Here is a 20,125-nt window from a genome sequence, read left to right as displayed (position 1 = left end):
TGATAATTAAAAACAAACAAAAAGTTTATACCTACCTATTCATACGATTTTATTATTTTCTGTTCTAAAAATATTTGTTTGTCAAAATTATTCAGTATTAAGATGTCAAGCATTTTTTTCAATGAGTAGCTTTACCTGAAAATGTTATCTATATTTTTACATATTTGTGATCGTTTTTTTCTTTGTTTTAATAATATTCAAAGATTTTGATTTATATTTTACAGAAGACTGACTAATTACGCTTAGAATACTGTGATGATATAAATGTTTATTTTACTGTAATCTATAAATAAATAGATATGATTAATATAATAATTTCAGAATGACAATGTAGTGAGATTAAAATGGCCAATCTTAATTCAGAGATTGAGGAGTTCATTAAAAACAAGGTTTGGTTCTGTTTTTTTTTAAATGAAGCCATGAAATGATAAATGGAAAAAGTATCGAGTCAAATGCTTTGTCCACGTCAAAACTCAAAACACACTTTTAAGTATTGGGTAGTTAATAAATAGGAGTATTTAAATAATTTAAATCAAATATGCTGTTCATAAACCTTTCTTTCAATTTCCAAAGAAAACCGATTTTTTTTGCATATTTAGCAATTAAACATATTTCTCAAATTTATTTTAGTGTGTTAATACAATGATGATACATTTTGTGGTGTTCAGGTGAGCTGGGAATCCTTGCCTGCCAATATCCACCAACAACTGGGCAATTCACCTAGAGAATATGAAAAGAGTATCCTACAATTTAGCATTAAAAATCAGGTACAACCCATTCTTTTGAAAATCCCGAGTTTGATCACATTAAATTAAATCTTTTATTTTCTTATTAAAAGTCAATTTGAAAACATTGTTTTAAACTGCTTTATGTATTCAAAATATGTTAATTATTGCTCTTATTACATCTAATAACTTTGTTCAGTTGCGCTACCGAGGAAACCTTGTGAAAACTGTGAGAAAAGATGAAAGGCGATATTATGAAGAGCTTATAGAGTACAGCAAGGCTCATCTCATGCTCTTCCCCTACCACCTCTCTGATGTTGTCATCAAGGGACTCAGGTAGGATATTATTATGATTTAGTACAGCAAGGATCATTTTATGCTCTTCCCCTATCATCTCTCTGATGTTGTCATCAAGGGACTTAGGTAGAATATTATTATGATTGAGTACAGTAAGGATCATCTCATGCTCTTCCCCTACAATCTATCTAATGTTGTTATCAAGGGACTCAGGTAGTATATTAATATGATTGAGTATAGCAAGCAGGTGCCTTATCTTGTATTATTATGATTGAGTACAGCATAGTTTATCAAATGTTCTTCCCCTACAATCTCATGATCTTCCTCTATCACCTCTCTGATGTTTTCATCAAGGGACTATTATTATGATTGAGTACAGCTAGGATCATCTCATACAAATACATATGCAATATACGTACAAGGGGTGGGATAAACCTTTGAAACTTCTCATTTTACCATCCTCGAGATTACATTAGATTATCTCCCTCAAACTTATAAAACCCCTTATTTTACTAACCTCCATAAAAGCTTGGGCGTCCTTCATGGCGAATGCCCTACCTAATGATATTTTATCTAGGATTACACCATTTCAATATTACATCATGGTGCTGGAGAGTATTATGGGTCAGGAGAAAAGCTATGATTCTTTGCCAAACTTTACAGCTGTGGATTCTCTTAGGTATGTATTTATTTATGGGTCAGTTGATTGTTAATGTTTTTGTTATGCGATTTTTGCTTGATAAAGTTTTTTTTCTAGAATAATGTGTACCTAACGTTTAAAGTACGTGTGAATAAAAACTGCAAGTTTTGAGTTACTTACACTTTATATATTATGTATTAAAGTTTCTATCTATATTAGTTTGTTATAAACAGAATAAATAGTATCAGAAAATTATTTTAAAATTCTATGCAGTAATTATACAAAGTAATAGGATGTATGTTTGTCTTTCGGTGTGCAATTTTAGACTTTCTACAAGGTTTGTATGTCTTTCAACAAAAGAATAGAAACATTTTAAAATGACATACGTTTTAATTATTATTTTGTTTACCTAGGTTACTTGGAATTGGTAGAAATCAGTACATAGATTTGATGAACAAGACAAGATCTAAAACTAAATTTGGTGGATTTTCTACTTCATTATTTAGGTAAGTTATTCAGTAGTGTAGCTGTTTTATGAAATAAATGTATAAGTATAGATATTTAACCCAGACAACTAACTGGCCCAAGTAGTTGGAACCTTCTTCGTCTGCTTGCAAATTGCTTTCTGCTCTTTTGTTGCGACTTGGCTGTGTTTTTATTTATGGCACTATTGACTGATATTTAAAGACCCAATTGAAAGTCTCCACTAAGTGGGTAGAGTTACATATATAGCTCGTGCCCCCTCTATTCTTTTTCTGTAACTTTTACAATATACTTTATCCAGGGCGAAAATTGGTAGGTAACAAATATAGAAAACTATATTTTTAGGAAAAGTGTTCGATCATTGCTACCAAGTAAACCTGTTAGCGATCTTAACATTCTTCCCTGGTGGGTTATTCAGGTTAGGTCTATTCCAAACATCCTTAAATCTTGCCGATCTTTTTATATTTATGCCAATACCAGGGCTCGGCATCCGCGTGTCAGTGAAATTGTCATATAATAACTGCAAAATCCAGCTGGATATCTAAACCTGTTTCTAAACAGACAATCCATTTTTGCTAAAAAAAAATTGCACACAAGCGGGTTTAAATTTAAGGCGTTTGCGCGGCCGAGGCGCGGCTACCGAAACCTGGTCTCTGCACAGTCACACATAACTAACAATTGTTTTAAAATATGAAAAAAATCATCTAAGAAGGACTATTTTGCCTCCAACTTCTATTACCCATAATGATAGTTATAATATATAATGTTTCCTGTATGTAAGTTTTTAATATTAGGCTGTGAGTGTTTGTTATCAAAAATATAATTGGTTATTTAAAAAGAACTTTAATTTTTAATTGTAGGAAGAATTCAAGGCAAAATAGTTTTTATTTAAATAATAATTGTAATTAAACTTTTGTCCCCATTTATTAACTCGTTTATGTTAGGTTGGGTTTGTGACAGATGATGATGTCAAGGTTCTGCCAAAACCTGAGAAAGCTATCATTGATCAGATTATTGATACTGGACCTTGTCCTGCAGGTAAGATCATCATGTCTTTTGTTGAATACAATACAAATGACCAATGATAGGCCAATAAATAGACTAAATTACCAATGGCAGGGCAGTATACATTTTAATTGACCAATGGTAGGCTAGTATGACATTATTTTTTTTATAGGCACTATATACAGCTTTGTCTTTGTATGTCTGCTTTGTTAATGGCTATATTCGAAAATCGCCAACATTAGAAAATGCCTCTCTTAGAAAAGGCCGCCCATCTGAGAAATCTTCTACCTTAGAAAACTATAGAAAAGGCCTATCTTAGAAAATGTTTATCATAGAAAATGTCTATCCTAAAAAAGTCTTTATTAGAAAACTCAAACCTTAGAAAACGCCTATCTTATAAAACGAATATATAAGATAACTTATATCTTAGAAAACGCCTATCTTAGAAATTGATTTGATTATCTTAGGAAACGCCCATCTCAGAGAACGCCTACTAAATATTTTTATAAACGTAACGCTTTATTGTCAGCAATCATCTGACCATTTATACTTGCTCATGACTGGAAGGTATTTTTTATTGTTTTTCAATTTGCCTATTTAAGTTTGTCTAAAAGTAGTCAACCAGTCTTTCTTAATGGACAGAAATCTGTCGCTAAATCTGCGTATTTTTGTAAAAATATTTATTTTTAGGTCATCTAAATCAGAAAGATGTTCTGAGCCTGTACCTCAAAGGTCTAATTTATTTCGACATCTTTATTGATGACAATGACCACCTGGTGATGCCTCCACTTGAGGGGTTTGTCATGAACAGAGTCACTGGAGATTACTTTGAGGAAAACATACAAAACAGCTGATCTATTCCCTTTCTAAAAATTTATTAAAAGCATATGTATTTTTTTTTACATAAACAAGAATAAAAATTTAAAAAGTTTAGAGAGTAATATTTTTTCTACCGTTAAAATATTTTATACTATTAAAGTCTAAGATTAGTTAAAGTATTTAATTAAATGGGAAGAAAAGGGAGATGTAATTTATGAAACAGCAATACAGGGATGGGACAAAGAAATATAAAGCTTAAGTCATCTGGTTATATTATCTTCAGTACCTAAATTTGGATGGAAAGAAAAATATATCTTCAATTATTTTCTACGTCCATTAAAATGATTTTTTTAAATTACTGTTTTGTATTACCAAACTTTAACAAAGACGTTGCTGTACAAAATCTTTGTGTCCTTGGACGAGCACACCTCCGTCCTTGAGATGGCCAACCTTCTGGAGATTGATCTACCATTGGTTAAAGATGCTGTCTCTCTGTATTGCAGGTAAATAATATGTCAAATGGTAGAATGCACATATTTCACATATTTTTCCATGCTCTATTGTAAGATTTGTCGACAAGGTTTTCGCTTATCTAACCTTACTCGAACTCGACAGAACAAACAGACAGCTGGTTAGAAACTTAGTAATGTTTTTAGATTAATAAAGATTTTTTCAGGCTTGGATTTGCCAAGAAGAAAAACGCAGATTTGGACAGTGATAGCATACATCCAAGTTGGATTGATACAATAGAAATGAACAGGTTGGTCAATATTTTTTTGTATGTCATGAAAAATTCAATTAGGTGCTTTAAGACTTTGAAACAGGAGCAGAACTCTAAAATTTTGGCATGGTATTTTCTCTAATGTGGTTCAATATAGAACTGTGGAGAGACGGCGGCAAAACTGCTGCTACCGCCGAAAACTGGTATATCCCGCCAATTTGTTTTTGCTTTTTTCGCTAAATTACACAAATTTGAAACAAACTTATCGTCTTCTAATAAAGTTGACCTTTTATTTGCTATGAACACTTGTGAATTTTAGGGTTTTAATATTAAAAACATGTCCAAACTCTACTTCAAAAGTAAAACAATATATTGCAGGGTCAGCATCCGTTGTGGATCCATAATTTCTGTCAGTTCTGATGAAGAAGATTCTCTGCTTAAAGAGTTAAATCAGGTAAAGCCGTTTAAAATTAATTAAAAATTTTTTTTTAAATAGAATATTTATAAAAACAACAAAACATAAAAAATTTAAAGACTAGAAGAGTTTTAAAATTTACAAAATGGGAAACAAAAATTTAAGTAAGAATAAGTTATAGTCAACGAGCGAAATAAATATAAATAATATTTGGGGGGGTAGATGAAAAGGTAGTTTACAGCTAAATTAGATGTCTAAATATTAGTTAAATCTTGAGTCCAGTTTTTAAATCATTTACACTTAGTGTCAATACTTAATTGGCCATTACTAGACATTATGGTAAAGTTTCTTTTCATATCTATGAGTTATTTATTTGATAATTAGTATTATTTTTATCAAGGCGCTTGAGACAGATACTGAAAGTTGGGAAGATACAGCAGCTAGTGATATTAAAGGTATCGCAAAAGCATTACTTTATATTTATTCCATTTGGGGTATCTATTGTACCTACAATGTTTTGTTTTTAATGTTATTTATAAAACAAAACCCTTTACGAAATGACATACAATCTTAGAATTAATTACGAAACAAGGATGAAACATCCATTGCATAAGAAACGATGCTCAAAAAATCATGGATGGACAAACGGACAGTGATTTATAGATCAGTTGTTAATTTTTTATAAATAACATAATCCCCTACAATTACAGACTGACTGACATACATCGTGAATTATAGATTAATTTCGCTACAAAAAAAAACATTTTAGATTGGTGATTAAGATTTCATTTCAATCAGTTGCTTCCAATTAAAAACTTAAAAAGTTACATAGCGCATGCTTGAAAACAACTGTTTTCTATGACTGATGGAATTTAGCAGTAATTTTGTGTTAAAGTCAATCTTTTATTTCATTGAAAAACTTTTTTCTTATATTTTCAGATGAAACCGACAAGGGTGAGGAGGGTCGAAGTAGCGAAGAAAAATCCGGGAAGAAAATTGGATTTCTGTTCGACTCTACGCTGACAGCATATCTGATGATGGGAAATTTGTCCCCGAGTCTGAAGAACCATGCCGTCACTATGTTCGAGGAATTCATTTAATTATAATTTGCAAATACTCATTATTATTAGGGAGGGAGGGGACATTGGGCTGTTTATTACACTAGTCTCTAAATTTTTTAAGATAATGCTTTCTTATTCGTTGGCATAACAACTTTAGGATATTTATTGCATTTTAATTGGTTGGTTAATTTAGTTAAGTGTCCTAACGTTTCTTCAATCACAAATCTACATAAGTGGTAATTTTGTATATCATAATTGGGGATGATTGTACAATGTTTATGTACATTGTACATCAGTTTATCGGCCGTTGTCTTATCTCTTTAGATCCCTAAGTTTGCCTATTGTTTGGCCTGGTATGGTTTTAGGCTAGTTTAAGTGCAGTGATCAATTAAAAGATTCCTTGCCTCTGAACGTTAAGAGACTTTTTAAATTAAATGAAATAAATAAAGGTTGGAAAGTTATCAGACGAAAGTATGGATGCATTTATCAATGAATTAGACAAGGTTTGGGATAAGCAACTTATTTAAAAGTGAATATAACATTCTAAGTTGTTTTATAATAATGAGGGCAAAGTAAATCTATAAATATAATTGTATATTATATAACCCAGACAACTACCAGTGTTGGGGATCTTTTTGGTATACTAGCAAATTGCCTGTTGTAGCGGCGTGGCTGTGTTAATATTCCCGACCCAATTAAAAGTCGGAACGGGGTCAACTGAGTGAAAACATACAGTTATTTAACCCCTTTTCCCCTCTATTTAATGGGAGAAACTTTTAGTAGGTAAAAATTCGTCTGAACTTTTTTATTACAATTTACTTATTTCAAAATTTTTGAAATAAAGGTATCAACAATAGATGCTGAAGGTGAAGCTGGAGTCTACTTTGTGGCTGCTATGACTCTAAAGGAACATACATATGAATATGATTTTATTGTTTACGTTTGGTATAGTTTACAAAGATGGGAAGTAACAAGTAAAAAGTAAATTGTAGAGAACATTTTAACAATTTCATGGTAAATATTAAAATTCATAAGCCCTGTTATAATAGATTTCAATTTGTGTATTTTAGACTTAATCAATGGGTTTGATAGTATCCAAATTTAATGGAAAAATTCAAATTATCATATTGTTGACAAATATTTAATGCTTTCAACTGGCATAGTTTAACTAGATGGGTTGGTATCAAGTAAAGTACTTTCCCATTTTTATCAATTCTATGATATTTTCGATTTTTTTTAGACCAATATACTAAACTAATACAGATTTTAATTTGTGCACTTCAGACTAAATCAAAGGGTTTGATGGTGACCAAATTTTAAAAAATAATCATATTGTTGACAATTGCCCAGGACACAATCATGAACCTGAGGAATAATTCTAGTCTGAAGAGCCAGGATCTTTGTCTTGGTCTTGATCTTGTCAGGGTCGAGTCCCTGCAGTCTCTGGATCAGAATACTGTGTCCAGACTTTTACAGAAAAATTACAGGAATTTTTCATTAGACTTTATTAACAAGAATATTTATAGAAAAAATCCTTTAATCCCTCAAATTGTTTTTATAATATGTAAGAACATGTGGGCTATACCTATACAGTTTTAAAGCAAATTTTAAAGTTAATACCTATATTCCTATTTGCATCCTAATTTTTTATTGAAATTCTGCAAGAACATCCCATATTAAAATGTTGTCCTGATAATTTTTTTAAAATTTCCTTTGATTTAGAAAAATAAGTTTGAATAAAAAAATAAAATCTAATAAACAAATTGTTATTACAGTTTGCTTGTATCAATGGCACCTCTAGCACACGAGCTAAGATCCTTAACCAAGCATATTCCCCCGAATCTTGGTCCAAGCCTGCCAGAAATTGCGTCACCCTGGTTCAAATTCTTTCTGTACGCCAAAACCGGTTCTGGACCTCCATCTCTTCTTCTACCCAAGGCATTGATAACTATCAGTCTACAGTTGTATTTTTATTTCTAACTTTACCAAATAAACTTGCTGCTCTGCCCCTAGAGGCCTCTTGGGGGCAATTTTGTACTTTAAAAGTTTGCATGTTTGTTTATGTTAAAAAAATATGTCAGTAGTGATCTATAGTTATCTCTGTTTACAGGGTTATAAGATACGTTCATTGCCGTGTGTTCTTCAAAGCTGTTCCGTACTACTGGTGACCACGTGGGGTCATGAACCTTCAGGTTGTTACAATGGATTTATTATTACTTGGATCTTATACCAGATTTTCATGTTCTCTATATAAGTGAACTTTGTAGCGGGCTAAAATAACGATCTCCCCCATTTACCCCATCCCCGACCCTCATACTGGATGAACGAACTAACCAATAAATGACAAGGGAAATAGCATTCTAATTTGACGACATTTTTTTCCCTGTCATAATATCCACGTATATTCAACATCCATTGCTAAGAAACAATTTCAGAGGTGAACGGCAGTGGTGTCCTTTCAGTCCTTCAAGATGCCCTCCTCCACTCTCCCGTACTTCTACAGGATAGTGCGTAACATTTAAAATACATTATAGGCAGGGAGTGAGGGAACATTGGGCTGTTTATTACATTAGTCCCTAAAGTTTCATAATAATGTAACGTAACAACTTTGGGGACTTTTATTAGTTCATTAAAGTTTATGTCCAGGGACAAGGGAAGTTCTTTCTGATCAACAATTCTATTAAAATCACGCAACTAATTCACGAAACCTTTAAAAGTTTTGAATGTTTGGGATGATTCAACTATTATAAAAAAGGGTTTATAGTAAAGTAGATAAGGGTTTAAATTCGCTAAATCTCATCACTAAACCTCACTATTAGATAAGAAATTAGCAGACCGTTTTTCAAAACAAACAAAAGAATTCTTACCAAACAATTCAAAAGTAGGGAGATTAAAAAAATAGGTATTTTTAATCGCTTTGTAAAATTTAAATCTTTAATTTTTTTTCTTTTCCATAATATTTGTAACTGATTAAAGACAAAAAACAAAATATTTTAATAAATTTTTACTTTGATGCATTTTCAAACACTTTTATTAACCCCTTAAAGCAAGTTAAGACAAAAGTTTCATATTGATTCAATGATTAAAATACATCTTACTTTAAAGCTCAAAAATAAAATTCATTGTTCATTACTTATTAAAACAAGGATGACAACATTCATAAGCGAAGCGCTGAAATTGAAGGACAAACATACATTAACTCTAGTAGAGTGTCAGAACTGAATAAACTGAATATTAATGCATATGTCTACAAAATTGTGAGTAAATTTGTTGCAAAACTGATTAAATACATGTTACTGTTTAAGGACATAATGATGTTTTTAGGACTTTATTATAGAGATGCTTCGCTTATAACACTTTACCTTGTTGTAATAGGAATCAGTATTCAAAAAATCTGATGACTAGGATAATTTTAACATACAAAAATTTGTTGTAAAAAAAGTAAAAAATAAGCCTGTTTTAAATGAACGAATGAACTTTCTGGTAACGATTATAGAGTTGCTGCGCTTTCTAAGTGGTACCTAACAGCTATAGGAATTAGCATGTAAAGTTTGAATTGATAGGACAATTCTAACCTTTTTAAATTAACGGAAACAGCTAACTGTAATGGAAAGACGTACGGACTTACGGACCGACCATAATTATAGAAAAGCTTCGCTTTTAAAAAATAAATAAACATAAAATACTAAATTCTATTTGACGAACACCTTAATAACAAATAAGCATAAAAAGTATATACAGTGTGTTTTTTTTTATGAGCACTTTTTTGAAAGCAATTTTACCCCACTTATAGTTATCAGAATTTAATGATTAATGGCTTATTTTCTTCGTTTTTTAAGGGAAATTATGAAACAACAAAAAAAATTACAGTTTTTGTTGAAAAAGTACAGTAAAGTTGAAAATTAAAAACTTAGGTGTCAACATCTAAAAATGGTTTTAGCGCATTTTTCTTATGCTCAAATAATCAACCTTTTGCAAGAATGGCTGCTAAACACTTCAAAGTTGAGATATAGAGCTAAAAATGTATACAGATACTATTAGGGACATGTACTAGAACATATCAAAGTTTGAAGGTCATATCTCAACCAGGGAGGGAGTACTGGCCCCCCAAAGTCGACTACAGAAAATCCATTTTTTTAAGAAAAATGCGCTAAAACCATTTTTATATGTTGACACCTAAGTTTTTAATTTTCAACCTTACTGTACTTTTTCAACAAAAACTGTAATTTTTTTTGTTGTTTCATAATTTCCCTTAAAAAACGAAGAAAATAAGCCATTAATCATTAAATTCTTATAACTATAAGTGGGGTAAAATTGCTTTCAAAAAAGTGCTCATAAAAAAAAAACACACTGTATATTGGTGCCTTACCACAAAGTTGCCTATTAAGCACTGATCCCCCTCCTTATTAAGATTATATCTTTTGGTTTCCTTAATGCTATACCAAAAGGACCCCCGCCCCTTTGATCGTTTACAATTTGTTTTAAGTTAATGGTGGGGAAAGGGGGGATTCTGTGCTCTACAAGGCACTTTGGGGAAAATTACCCATTTTTAAATTCTGTAATAAGTTTGTAAATTGTTAATATTCGAGAATATTAGTTGTTTTTATGTTCAATATTGCAGGACATGATAAATCATTTTATGATTTCAGGAAAGCTCCTTATTTACATTTCCTATTTCGACACTTCCCTCCAACTTGTTTCGCAATTAGAGGCAAGATGTTGTCAAGAAATACCAAATTAAACCACAACATATATTATAAAATTTAGGATTTGGAAAAGAATAGTTATGTAGTTCAGAATTTTATTGATAGGTGTCGTAAAAACTTTTTTTATGTAAAATTTTTTGATGAGATAAATATCTAAACAATCTTAAATATTTTTGAAAATATTACAGCTATCCACTCTTTGGGATTTTCAATAAATTTTATTCACTATTAAACATATAATTTACGAGTAGTCTATGATTTAGATAAAATATGTAAAAAGCATTATTCAACTCGTTCATCTCAAAACTGAACATGGAACTAATCTCTGACTATCATTTTTGCATGGCTTGTAGTAAAGTGAGCAAAAACTAATAAAATAATGCTTGAGATTCTTATCAAATTCTGCCAAAAGTTGCATAATCTCATCATCTAGTTTTAACTGGAAATCTATGAAATCAGCTCTAAAGCATTGTTTGCCAGAATAGCCTTCCCTTGTCCCTGTTTATGTCCAAAGTTTCACTCCCTAATTGTAATCTAAAGGAGTCGAAGTGTATCATCATTGGGGATGTACATTTATCTGCCATGGTCTTATTCCTTTAGATCCCTGTATTTTAGGCCTCAACTATTAAACAAAACTAAGGCCATCAAAAAATTAGACGTACAAAAAATAATTCATTTATAAGTTATAACCTAATTTGGATACACACACAGTTGCTTAAATTTAAATAATTACTATTATTCAACAAATAATACAATTTGTATATATATATATATATATTATATATATATATATATATAGATATGTTTTTCAATGTTGATTTATAATATCTTCCATCATTGTCTATATAAATAACAGTTTTATACTGCAAAAACACTTTATCTATTGAATACAATGCGATCTTAGATAGTAAACAGAAAATATGTTACATATCAATATAAACAGGCATACAGTACTGAAGCTCAACAAAAAGTTCAAACAAAACTGATTCCTTTTCCATTTGAAAATATAGAAGAAAAGTATACTGATAGTATTAATAAGGAAAGAAAATGTTAAATTGAAAGCTTTAACAATGTCGAGTAACTCGAATAGTAACAAAAAATCTTTTGACTGCAAGGACTTTGTCGAGAGTTTAGAGTTTAGTTTAATATCAGAGATGGAGGGTATATTGGACTGTTTATTACATTAGTCTCCAAAGTTTCTTTAAAAAGTTTTTTTATTCGTTTGCTTAACAACTTTGGGGACTTTCATTGAATTTTGATTGGTTGGTCCATTAAGTTGATTGTCAAAACGTTTCAACCCGTTGTTGTAATCTAGAGAGTGGGTGCTTTTGTGTATCATTTGAGGATGTGAATCAATTTATCAGCCATTGTCTTATTCCTTTAGATCCCTGAAATTATATTTTCTTTAAAAAAAACTAGGTGAAAGATTTATTCTGTTTGGACTCGTGTTGTGGCTACATAACTCTTGCCAATCACCAAACTGTCAGCAAATCAACATTAACAGCTGATAAAAATGAACAAGATGATTCCTGTGAAGATGGTGTTAATGATGGTTCTCCTCTGTTAAAAGGTAAATATTTTTCTGGGACTTTTATCATAGGCGCAGTTTACAAATTCTGACATGGGTATTTTGTATAATTCATGAGGAGCTCTCATGAGGTAGCGGATCAAGCCTTAATGTGCTTGAATGTCGACCTTGAGCTGGCCTTAGTGGCTATTCAAAAGTGTCCCAAACCAGCTTATACCAACAAAGAAATTAATTCGGGGAAAAATCACGAAATCTATATGTGTTTTTCAGCTGCCGTTGGAGGGCAACACATCGTAAAATTGACGACCTCTCCATTTGCCCCCCAAATATTATTTTAGATTTATTTCGCTTGTTGGTTATACCTTATACCTGGTCCCAAACTACTCCATGACAATTAGGTCGCTAATCAATCAATCAATATATAATAATGATGCTTACTCACACATTTTAATGAATATCTTTAATGGCGAAAAAGTTTGGGAATCATAGTTATCTTACCTAAATTATTAATTTAGTTGAAAAACCTGATTCTGCTGATAACGAAGACAGCAGCTTACAACAGCGACAGCAGTCGCCTGCTGGGCAGCTGCTAACAGCTGATTCTGAGCAGCTGCTGACGGAAGAGCTAGATGCAATTGATTGTGCCATGGCTGGTGGCGAGAAATCATCACAAGGCACAGTTAGATTCAAGTGTCAGGATTTATATATTAAGAACAAGAATAATGAAAATATTTTTACAATTCTGACTGTCTGTTAGTCTTTTAGCCATGTTGCGTTGCCTGTATGTCAATTATAAATCCGTGTTCCTTGCGATCAACCTATGTTCTTCATTTTTGCAAGTTTGTTAATATTTCCGCAGTTTTTTTTTGTCAGTTTGTCTATAATTCTGTCTGTTTACCCTACTTGTTCAGTCCGAAACTTGATTACTATAAGTGCATAATGCATGGAAAATCGCTATTAGAAATTACCCGTAGTAATCAGGTTATGCATATAATAAACGCAAAAACTGAAAGGTACTTGACTTTAAAGGAAAAACTTTTTCAGTAAAGTCTTTAGATTACTCATAGGAAGCATATGTATACCATAAAGATTAAAAGTAACTTTGGATTTTAAATATAAAAGTAGTAAATTTCAGCTCTTATAATAGTCCAATTTTTATCTGAACTTATTACAAGAAAAAAAAAGGAAATATCTTATCAAGAGTCAAAATTTTCCAAAGGGTCAAAGTATGTGACCATATATTCATTAATCACAGATGTTTGGGTGTTTTCTTAAAACTACACTAAGATTTTATAATTAAAAAATGTTTTTTTATTAGTTTCATAAAAACAAAAATTTCATTTAATACAATTGTTCTTTTGTGTTTTATGTAAATTGAAAAAAAATTTAGTATTGTTTCTATTTTAAAAATCTGTAATTTGAGGAAATTGTTGAACACCAAGAATATCAGATTAAAAAAGGGGTGGGAGAGGTGTAAACTAACAAACAAGAATGAAAATATCTATTAAAAGGAAGCTTATCAAGTCATGCGACAACTGATTAACACTGACTGGCATTATCAACTTGAATTTAGAGATGCTTCATTCATAAGGGTTGTGCCCAATGGTTATAGGAATCACTATTTCAAATCATTGTAGGAAATCTACACAATGTTGAAATTGTACAGTAAGATGTCTAAAAAGCTAAATGTTTAAATAGACTTACAGAATTTCAACGCTTTCAAAATTAAACCAAACCTTTTAAAGAATCATAATGCAAAGTTAAAAACTGATGTATAGTTCTAAAAAGCCTAACTAAATAATCAGATCTGATAATGTGGATGGACAGACAAACGCTAATTGTAGAAAAGACTTGGATAATCTAATGAACAGATGCATAGTAATGTTAGCATATTTCTATTTATAGGTTTATCTTCTCCTTAACAAGGATGACAACATCCATAAAAGCGAAGCACTGAAACGGTAGGACAAACGGACATTAACACTTGTATAGTGTTAGAACTTAATTATCATAATATAAATTTATAAGAGTCAAAGCAAAATTGTAAGTAAATTTGTTGAAAAACTGCTTGATACAGGATAATTTTTATGGACATACTTACATTTTTAGGACTTCATTATAGAGTTGCTTCGCTTATTAGATTATACTTTGTTGTCCCAGGAATCAATATACCAAAAATCAGATCAATCCGATGATAAGATCACATAAAAATTTGTTGTTAAAAAAGTAAAAAAAATCAACATGTTTAAAATGGACATACGGACATTTTGGTAATGATTATAGAGTAGCTACGCTTTCTAAATCGTACCTAACTACTAAAGGAATCACCATGCAAAATTTGAAATCGATAGGACAATTCTAACATGCCTAAATTAACGGAAAAAGCTATCCGTTACGGGCGTACGGACGGACGGACCGACCCTAATTATAGAAAAGCTTCGCTTTTAAAAATGGGGAGGGAGATGTTGTAGAACAATTAACACCCCAAAGATTGCTGGCTGGCCACCCCTTTTGCTCTGTCCATATTATTACTACTTGGAAAGTATTCCTTTAAAACTTCTAATAATTTGCAATAACAAATTTATATTTGAACAGCTGTCTCTTACATTAGAAACATTTTCCTTTAATTAATAAAACCTGACTGTAATCTAAAATTTTGGAAAATAGATAACCTAATTGTTATGTAGTTAAATAGTTCTTAAAAGATAAACTAAAATGTTAGCTATGTCTGTTATGGATGTATGCTTATATTTAAATCACCAATATTGTGGTGTTACAGTGCTTCGATTTTTGTTATATATTGTACTTTTAAATTAGCACTTTAATGTGTTCAGTGTTACTAATAAAAGCTTCTCCTTATACCAGATTTGTCATATCAATAATATTAAGGATAATACATATGGGCATCATGCTTAAGAAACAGGGTTTAACTAAATGTTTTATTCTAATAATTTGCAGCTTTAGAAAAACGTTTGAATATTTGACTGAGATAATCCGTTACAGTTTGCTTGCAGACATTAAAGTGATAGGACCTGGACATTTGAACGTCGAAAGAAAACTTACAAACAAAGAAATTATGAATATCAAGAAACTATTATGTATATGTCCAAAAGTATGAAATAAACTATGATTTCTTTTAATTGTAATATTAGCAATTAAGAGGAAATTCATATTTGTTTTATTCTTTTGAATTTCAACGAATTAAGATATTTATTTTGATTTTAAGGGTTAAATGAATCATTTCAAAAAAGAACTCCTCCTTATTATATTATTCAGATATTGATTTTATAATAAGTATCAGTTCATTTACTACAGAAGTGAATTTTATTTATACCTGATTAAAAGATAAAGAAGAAAAACTTGAAATTTGGCCTTTTAGAAGCAGTAATCTATAATTTTTGTGTTTATTATATTCATATCGTTAATATTGATTGTTTTTATTTATATGATAGTATTTGATTCAAGATAGTTAAAATAATTTTTTAAAATTAAATGTTTCTATAAATTTCTTTGTTTTTTGTTAAAGACATTTGAAAAGTGTTAAGAAGAATAAAAGAATAGATAAAATGGAAGGGGTTAAAGGGAGGGAGTAAAAATGAAAGGGATTTACCAGTAGGGGAGGGACATTGGCGTGCATGGCGATTTCCCAGGGGGTGTGAAATTTTAGGGGAAGGAAAAAGGGGAAGGTGGGTTTTTCTATTTTAAGAGGTGGGTTTACACCCCTATATGCTCCACCACCGCAGGCCACTATGAGGGGGGTAGGTGAATCTTAAGGGGGTGTAATAAAGTGGAAGGTAGGTCTCCCAAATATGTTTATAAGGGGGATGAAAACACCCCCCATTTAACCCCCTGGAGTAAAGGTTGAATTTGTTCCACCGGCAAGATTTTTTGGTCTTTTGATAACTCGTTTTACCCCATCCCTTATCCTCTACCCCACTTTTGCTTTCATTACAAAATTCTTCCATCCTAACTTAACAACGCTGCTCAATAATGTAGCTCACCAAATTTACACATAAGGTGACGTTAACATGGGAAATACATATAATTAATTATGAAAATAATATATCCAAGTGCGTCTGTCGATAAAAAGAGAAAGACGCAATAAATCATTTAGCTCTTTATTTTTAATTTTTTAAGTTTAAAAATATTGTACTCGGCTATTCCTTGGCCGATTTAGGCTTTTAATCATATCCTGGCCGAGACAAATTTAGACCATTGACTAATCAAAAATCGGTTCAGTTAGAGGGATACCCAACGTCTCAATTTATTGCTACCAAAAGTCTTATAACTACGTTGCAATTATATAAAAACCCGTAAATTGAGTTTAATCAAAGGAGTATACTGTACATTTAAATCACGCCCCCATCCCATGATACAGCGTGGAATTAATTTGTCATCGACCGGAGTAAAATCTGAAAAAGGAGAAGTAAAAAAAAAGTGGTAGGTGGGAGGGAAAAAAGGGAGGAGAGGAAGGGATGGAGAGAGAATAAAATCTGTGAGAAAATGACAGGGGGTCATTTTTGTTTCTTAGGGGAATACATTTACTACTAAATATTTTTATCATAACCCTAAGGATTGAAATCTGAGAATACTAGGTTTATATATGAAATAAAATTATATTCCTTTTAATAGAGAGACATTGGGGAACATTGGCTCCCTGCTGGTCTCTTAAATAAGCGTCTTACACTACATCGGCGTAATATTAAAAAAAATGACTAGTAAATTTCTGAAACTTGATTACTATGTTCATCTTTAAAGATTATTGTTAAAGTATTATACTAAATTTCTAAATTCAAATGAGTAGGGTATCAGTCTACTCACCGTTGCTAAGCAAAGACTCTTCCTTCATTTCTAATAAGAGAGCATACCTTTCTGCATCATTAATTGAAAACAGTTTTCAGACTTGTTAAGAGTGACCCTTAAGGTAAAAATACAACAAGATCCATATTTCACGCTTTGTTACCTACCATTCATCCTTGATTTATAATTCTACCTAAATCTAATTGTGTTGATGCTTGTAGAAAATGTTGTTGAAAAAATTGAAGTACCTGCAGTAGTGAAACGTCCTTCAAAACTATGTATTGATAAAAGTATTCCAGGAATGTTATTTTTTATATGTTAAATTGGAGTAAGTATGACAATGAACAATAAACAATTCAGCTTTGCTTACTATATTTATGAACTAGTGGCTTCGCCCCTGTAGGATAATTCGATTCCCCCATTTTTATTTTAGTCTTTCATAGAAAAAGTAAAATAATTTTTTTTTTGGGGGGGGGGATTTCAATTGTTAAAGTGGGTTGTACCCTCTCCCAAAATAGCTTCCCAGGACCTGTAAGAAGCTACACTGTTAATGAAAACATATGTAAAAAGTTTAGATTATATATTATTGCCTTTAAAGATCCAAAATATTTAAAATGTAAAATAACATATAAAAAAAAGCAGAACCGCCATGTTTGAAAGATAATTGGACAATTGTGGATATAACATTCGGAGTTCCTCTCTTTGATGCCGACCTAAACAGAGAAATTATGAAGGGATAAAAGAATAAACTTTTATATATTAATAAAATTCAAAATTTTTCAATGAAGAATATTTAAATTAGACTAGCATAAAGGGGTTATTTTTTTCGCGGTTTTTCCGTAAAGTTGTGTGTTACTGTTTAGTCAAATGCGCTTGTTAAGTAAACTGTTCTTAATTTTGACCATTTCATATATATACATTTGGTCATGATTAAGAACACTTTGACTAAATAAGCGCAGTCGACCAGACGGTAACACACAACTTTACGGAAAATATACGGAAAAAAAATACTCAATTGAATTGGATATAAACTCAAACACTAAAAACGTAGTCAAAGTTGATCAGTTAAACGATCCTAAGAATAGTAATTATCGCATCTTAATATAGACAGCTCTCCGCGGATATTAAAATAAAAAATTCGTGAAAAATTGTCTGCTATATAAGATTTTTCATTATGGCTGCGAACCGGTTCTAATCCAGCGGATATTAATCGGTTTTGAAGCCATATTGGAAAATGCTTTTTTTCTCACTTCAGCTAATTTAATTATTCTTTACCCCTTAAATGTTGTAGAAAATTTTGTGCCATGATCTTGTGAAGAAAGACACGCTGGAAAGAGTGGGACAGAGTTTTATTCAAGTGGAACAAGACCTGCTCAAATTTATAAGGTTGGTTATTTTTGCAGTATTTATCTTTAGTTTTTTGTATTTATTATCCTACTATCATCTAGGGGTTCTCTAAATTAATGCTCTATGGAAAAGAATAATGCGTTTGACTCATGGAGGGAGGGGACATTCGGTTGTTTATTACACTAGTCCCCAAAATTTTATAATAACGTTTTCTTATATTTGGCATAACAACTTTAGGGACTTTTAATTAATTTTTATTAGTTGGAGCATTGAGTTGAGTGTCCTAACTTTTCAACCCCTAATTGTAATCTACAGAAGGGTTAATTTAGTTTATAATCACTGGGGACAAACATCAATTTTTCGGCCATTGAATTATCCCTTTAGATCACTGCGTTTGACTGCATTCCTACAGTTTTGCCCATTTGAATGTTTTTAGTAAATGTTGTGATGTATTTGGAAGCGAGACTGGTGAGGAAGAAGGAGCTGGCGTTGACGAGATATTTTGTGCAGACGAGACTGATCAAGTTCCATTCCCTACGCAACCTCTCTGGTTTGATGGTGCTACATTGTCCCCTATGCCCCCGGTTAATAATATGTTTATTCCAAAGTTCTGATGATAATTTGAAGCGCCAGGTTGGAAAAAATCTGGGAGGAATGTTTTTATTTAAATAAAATCTATTTTCCTTCAACTTTTCAGCCAGTAGAAATATAACATGATGTTATGTTAGTTTACAATATTGTGGCTTAGTTAATACTAACTAAGACTGTACCTAATATGTAAAAGAAAAGTTGGCGATAAAAATAGTTTTTCTTCAGATAGAATATCCCTTTCCTTACTACATAGAAATTATGAAAATAGTATTGCTTTGTTTTTTAAAAGATTTTAAAGATAATATTATTACAAAATTAGATATTCGTTTAAGACCATAAATTTTGCTATTTAATTGTTCTCGGTGCTAACATGTCTTTATTACAATTTTTAAAAATAATAGTTTTTTAAGAAACTTTATAGTTGATAGAATATGGAAATATCGTATGTTGTGATATTGTTCACCAGTTATTAAGAATTGTAAGAATAAATATGTTGAGATTAAGTGATAGGTAAATGAAAGGTTTGTTGACATTTTTAATCAAGGGCGCGGGTAGCTATTCTAACAATCAATTCTTCAAAAAAAATCACGAAACTTTTAAAGTATCGTGGAAGTATATTTTTTTTATGGAACTGAAGAGGGGGGGAAAGGAGGGGAGGAAAAGAAGAAGGGGGTTGTGTGGAAATTTTCCTTTAGAATTGTTTGTCAGAATATCATTCCCTTTTCCCTGAATCATGGGGAAATTATTATTTTCCATTTGTCTATCTTTAGATTTTTCAAAAGTAATGCATTGATCAAACCAATTTTCTTATAATTTAAAGAATTAATTGATATTATGTGTTATAGATGATAGTTTTATGAAATATGTTGGCAACTGTAATATAAATATTTCGTTAATATGAACGCACTTCTAGTTTCTTTAGAGCATACAATACAACTTTAGGTTAAACAAGTAAAACTTTTTCTCCGCGGCTCTAAATCTACTTCT

General features: G+C 31.2%; 1 protein-coding gene across 1 annotated transcript; it reads left to right on the top strand.

Moving 5' to 3' along the window:
* Window positions 1-316: 316 nt before the first annotated feature.
* LOC145323564 (protein FAM91A1) lies at window positions 317-19,890 on the top strand. The gene is made up of 24 exons (XM_080165961.1): window positions 317-389; window positions 669-767; window positions 925-1,061; window positions 1,600-1,701; window positions 2,076-2,168; window positions 2,491-2,563; window positions 3,090-3,183; window positions 3,841-3,983; window positions 4,357-4,472; window positions 4,646-4,729; window positions 5,069-5,144; window positions 5,506-5,560; window positions 6,045-6,194; window positions 6,617-6,669; window positions 7,011-7,075; window positions 7,519-7,653; window positions 7,942-8,104; window positions 8,277-8,358; window positions 8,602-8,673; window positions 12,299-12,442; window positions 12,916-13,079; window positions 17,836-17,934; window positions 18,492-18,586; window positions 18,984-19,890. The coding sequence occupies exons 1-24, from the start codon at window positions 345-347 to the stop codon at window positions 19,159-19,161; spliced, it is 2,517 nt and encodes an 838-aa protein (XP_080022087.1). The 5' UTR covers window positions 317-344; the 3' UTR covers window positions 19,162-19,890.
* The last annotated feature ends 235 nt before the right edge of the window (window positions 19,891-20,125 follow it).

This window comes from Acartia tonsa, chromosome 1 (genome assembly GCF_053477335.1).
Source record: "Acartia tonsa isolate MP-2025a chromosome 1, ASM5347733v1, whole genome shotgun sequence".
Lineage (NCBI taxonomy): Eukaryota > Metazoa > Arthropoda > Copepoda > Calanoida > Acartiidae > Acartia > Acartia tonsa.
Note: the sequence above shows the minus strand (reverse complement) of the source record. Positions and strands in the feature narration are given on the sequence as shown.

Bases quoted from the DNA above. Each gene is read 5' to 3' on its own strand.
- LOC145323564 (XM_080165961.1), top strand. From the start codon at position 345: ATGGCCAATCTTAATTCAGAGATTGAGGAGTTCATTAAAAACAAG. The intron at 1,702-2,075 runs GTATGTATTTAT...TTGTTTACCTAG, and splicing joins ACAGCTGTGGATTCTCTTAG to GTTACTTGGAATTGGTAGAA. The intron at 6,670-7,010 runs GTTTGGGATAAG...TTTGAAATAAAG, and splicing joins TTATCAATGAATTAGACAAG to GTATCAACAATAGATGCTGA.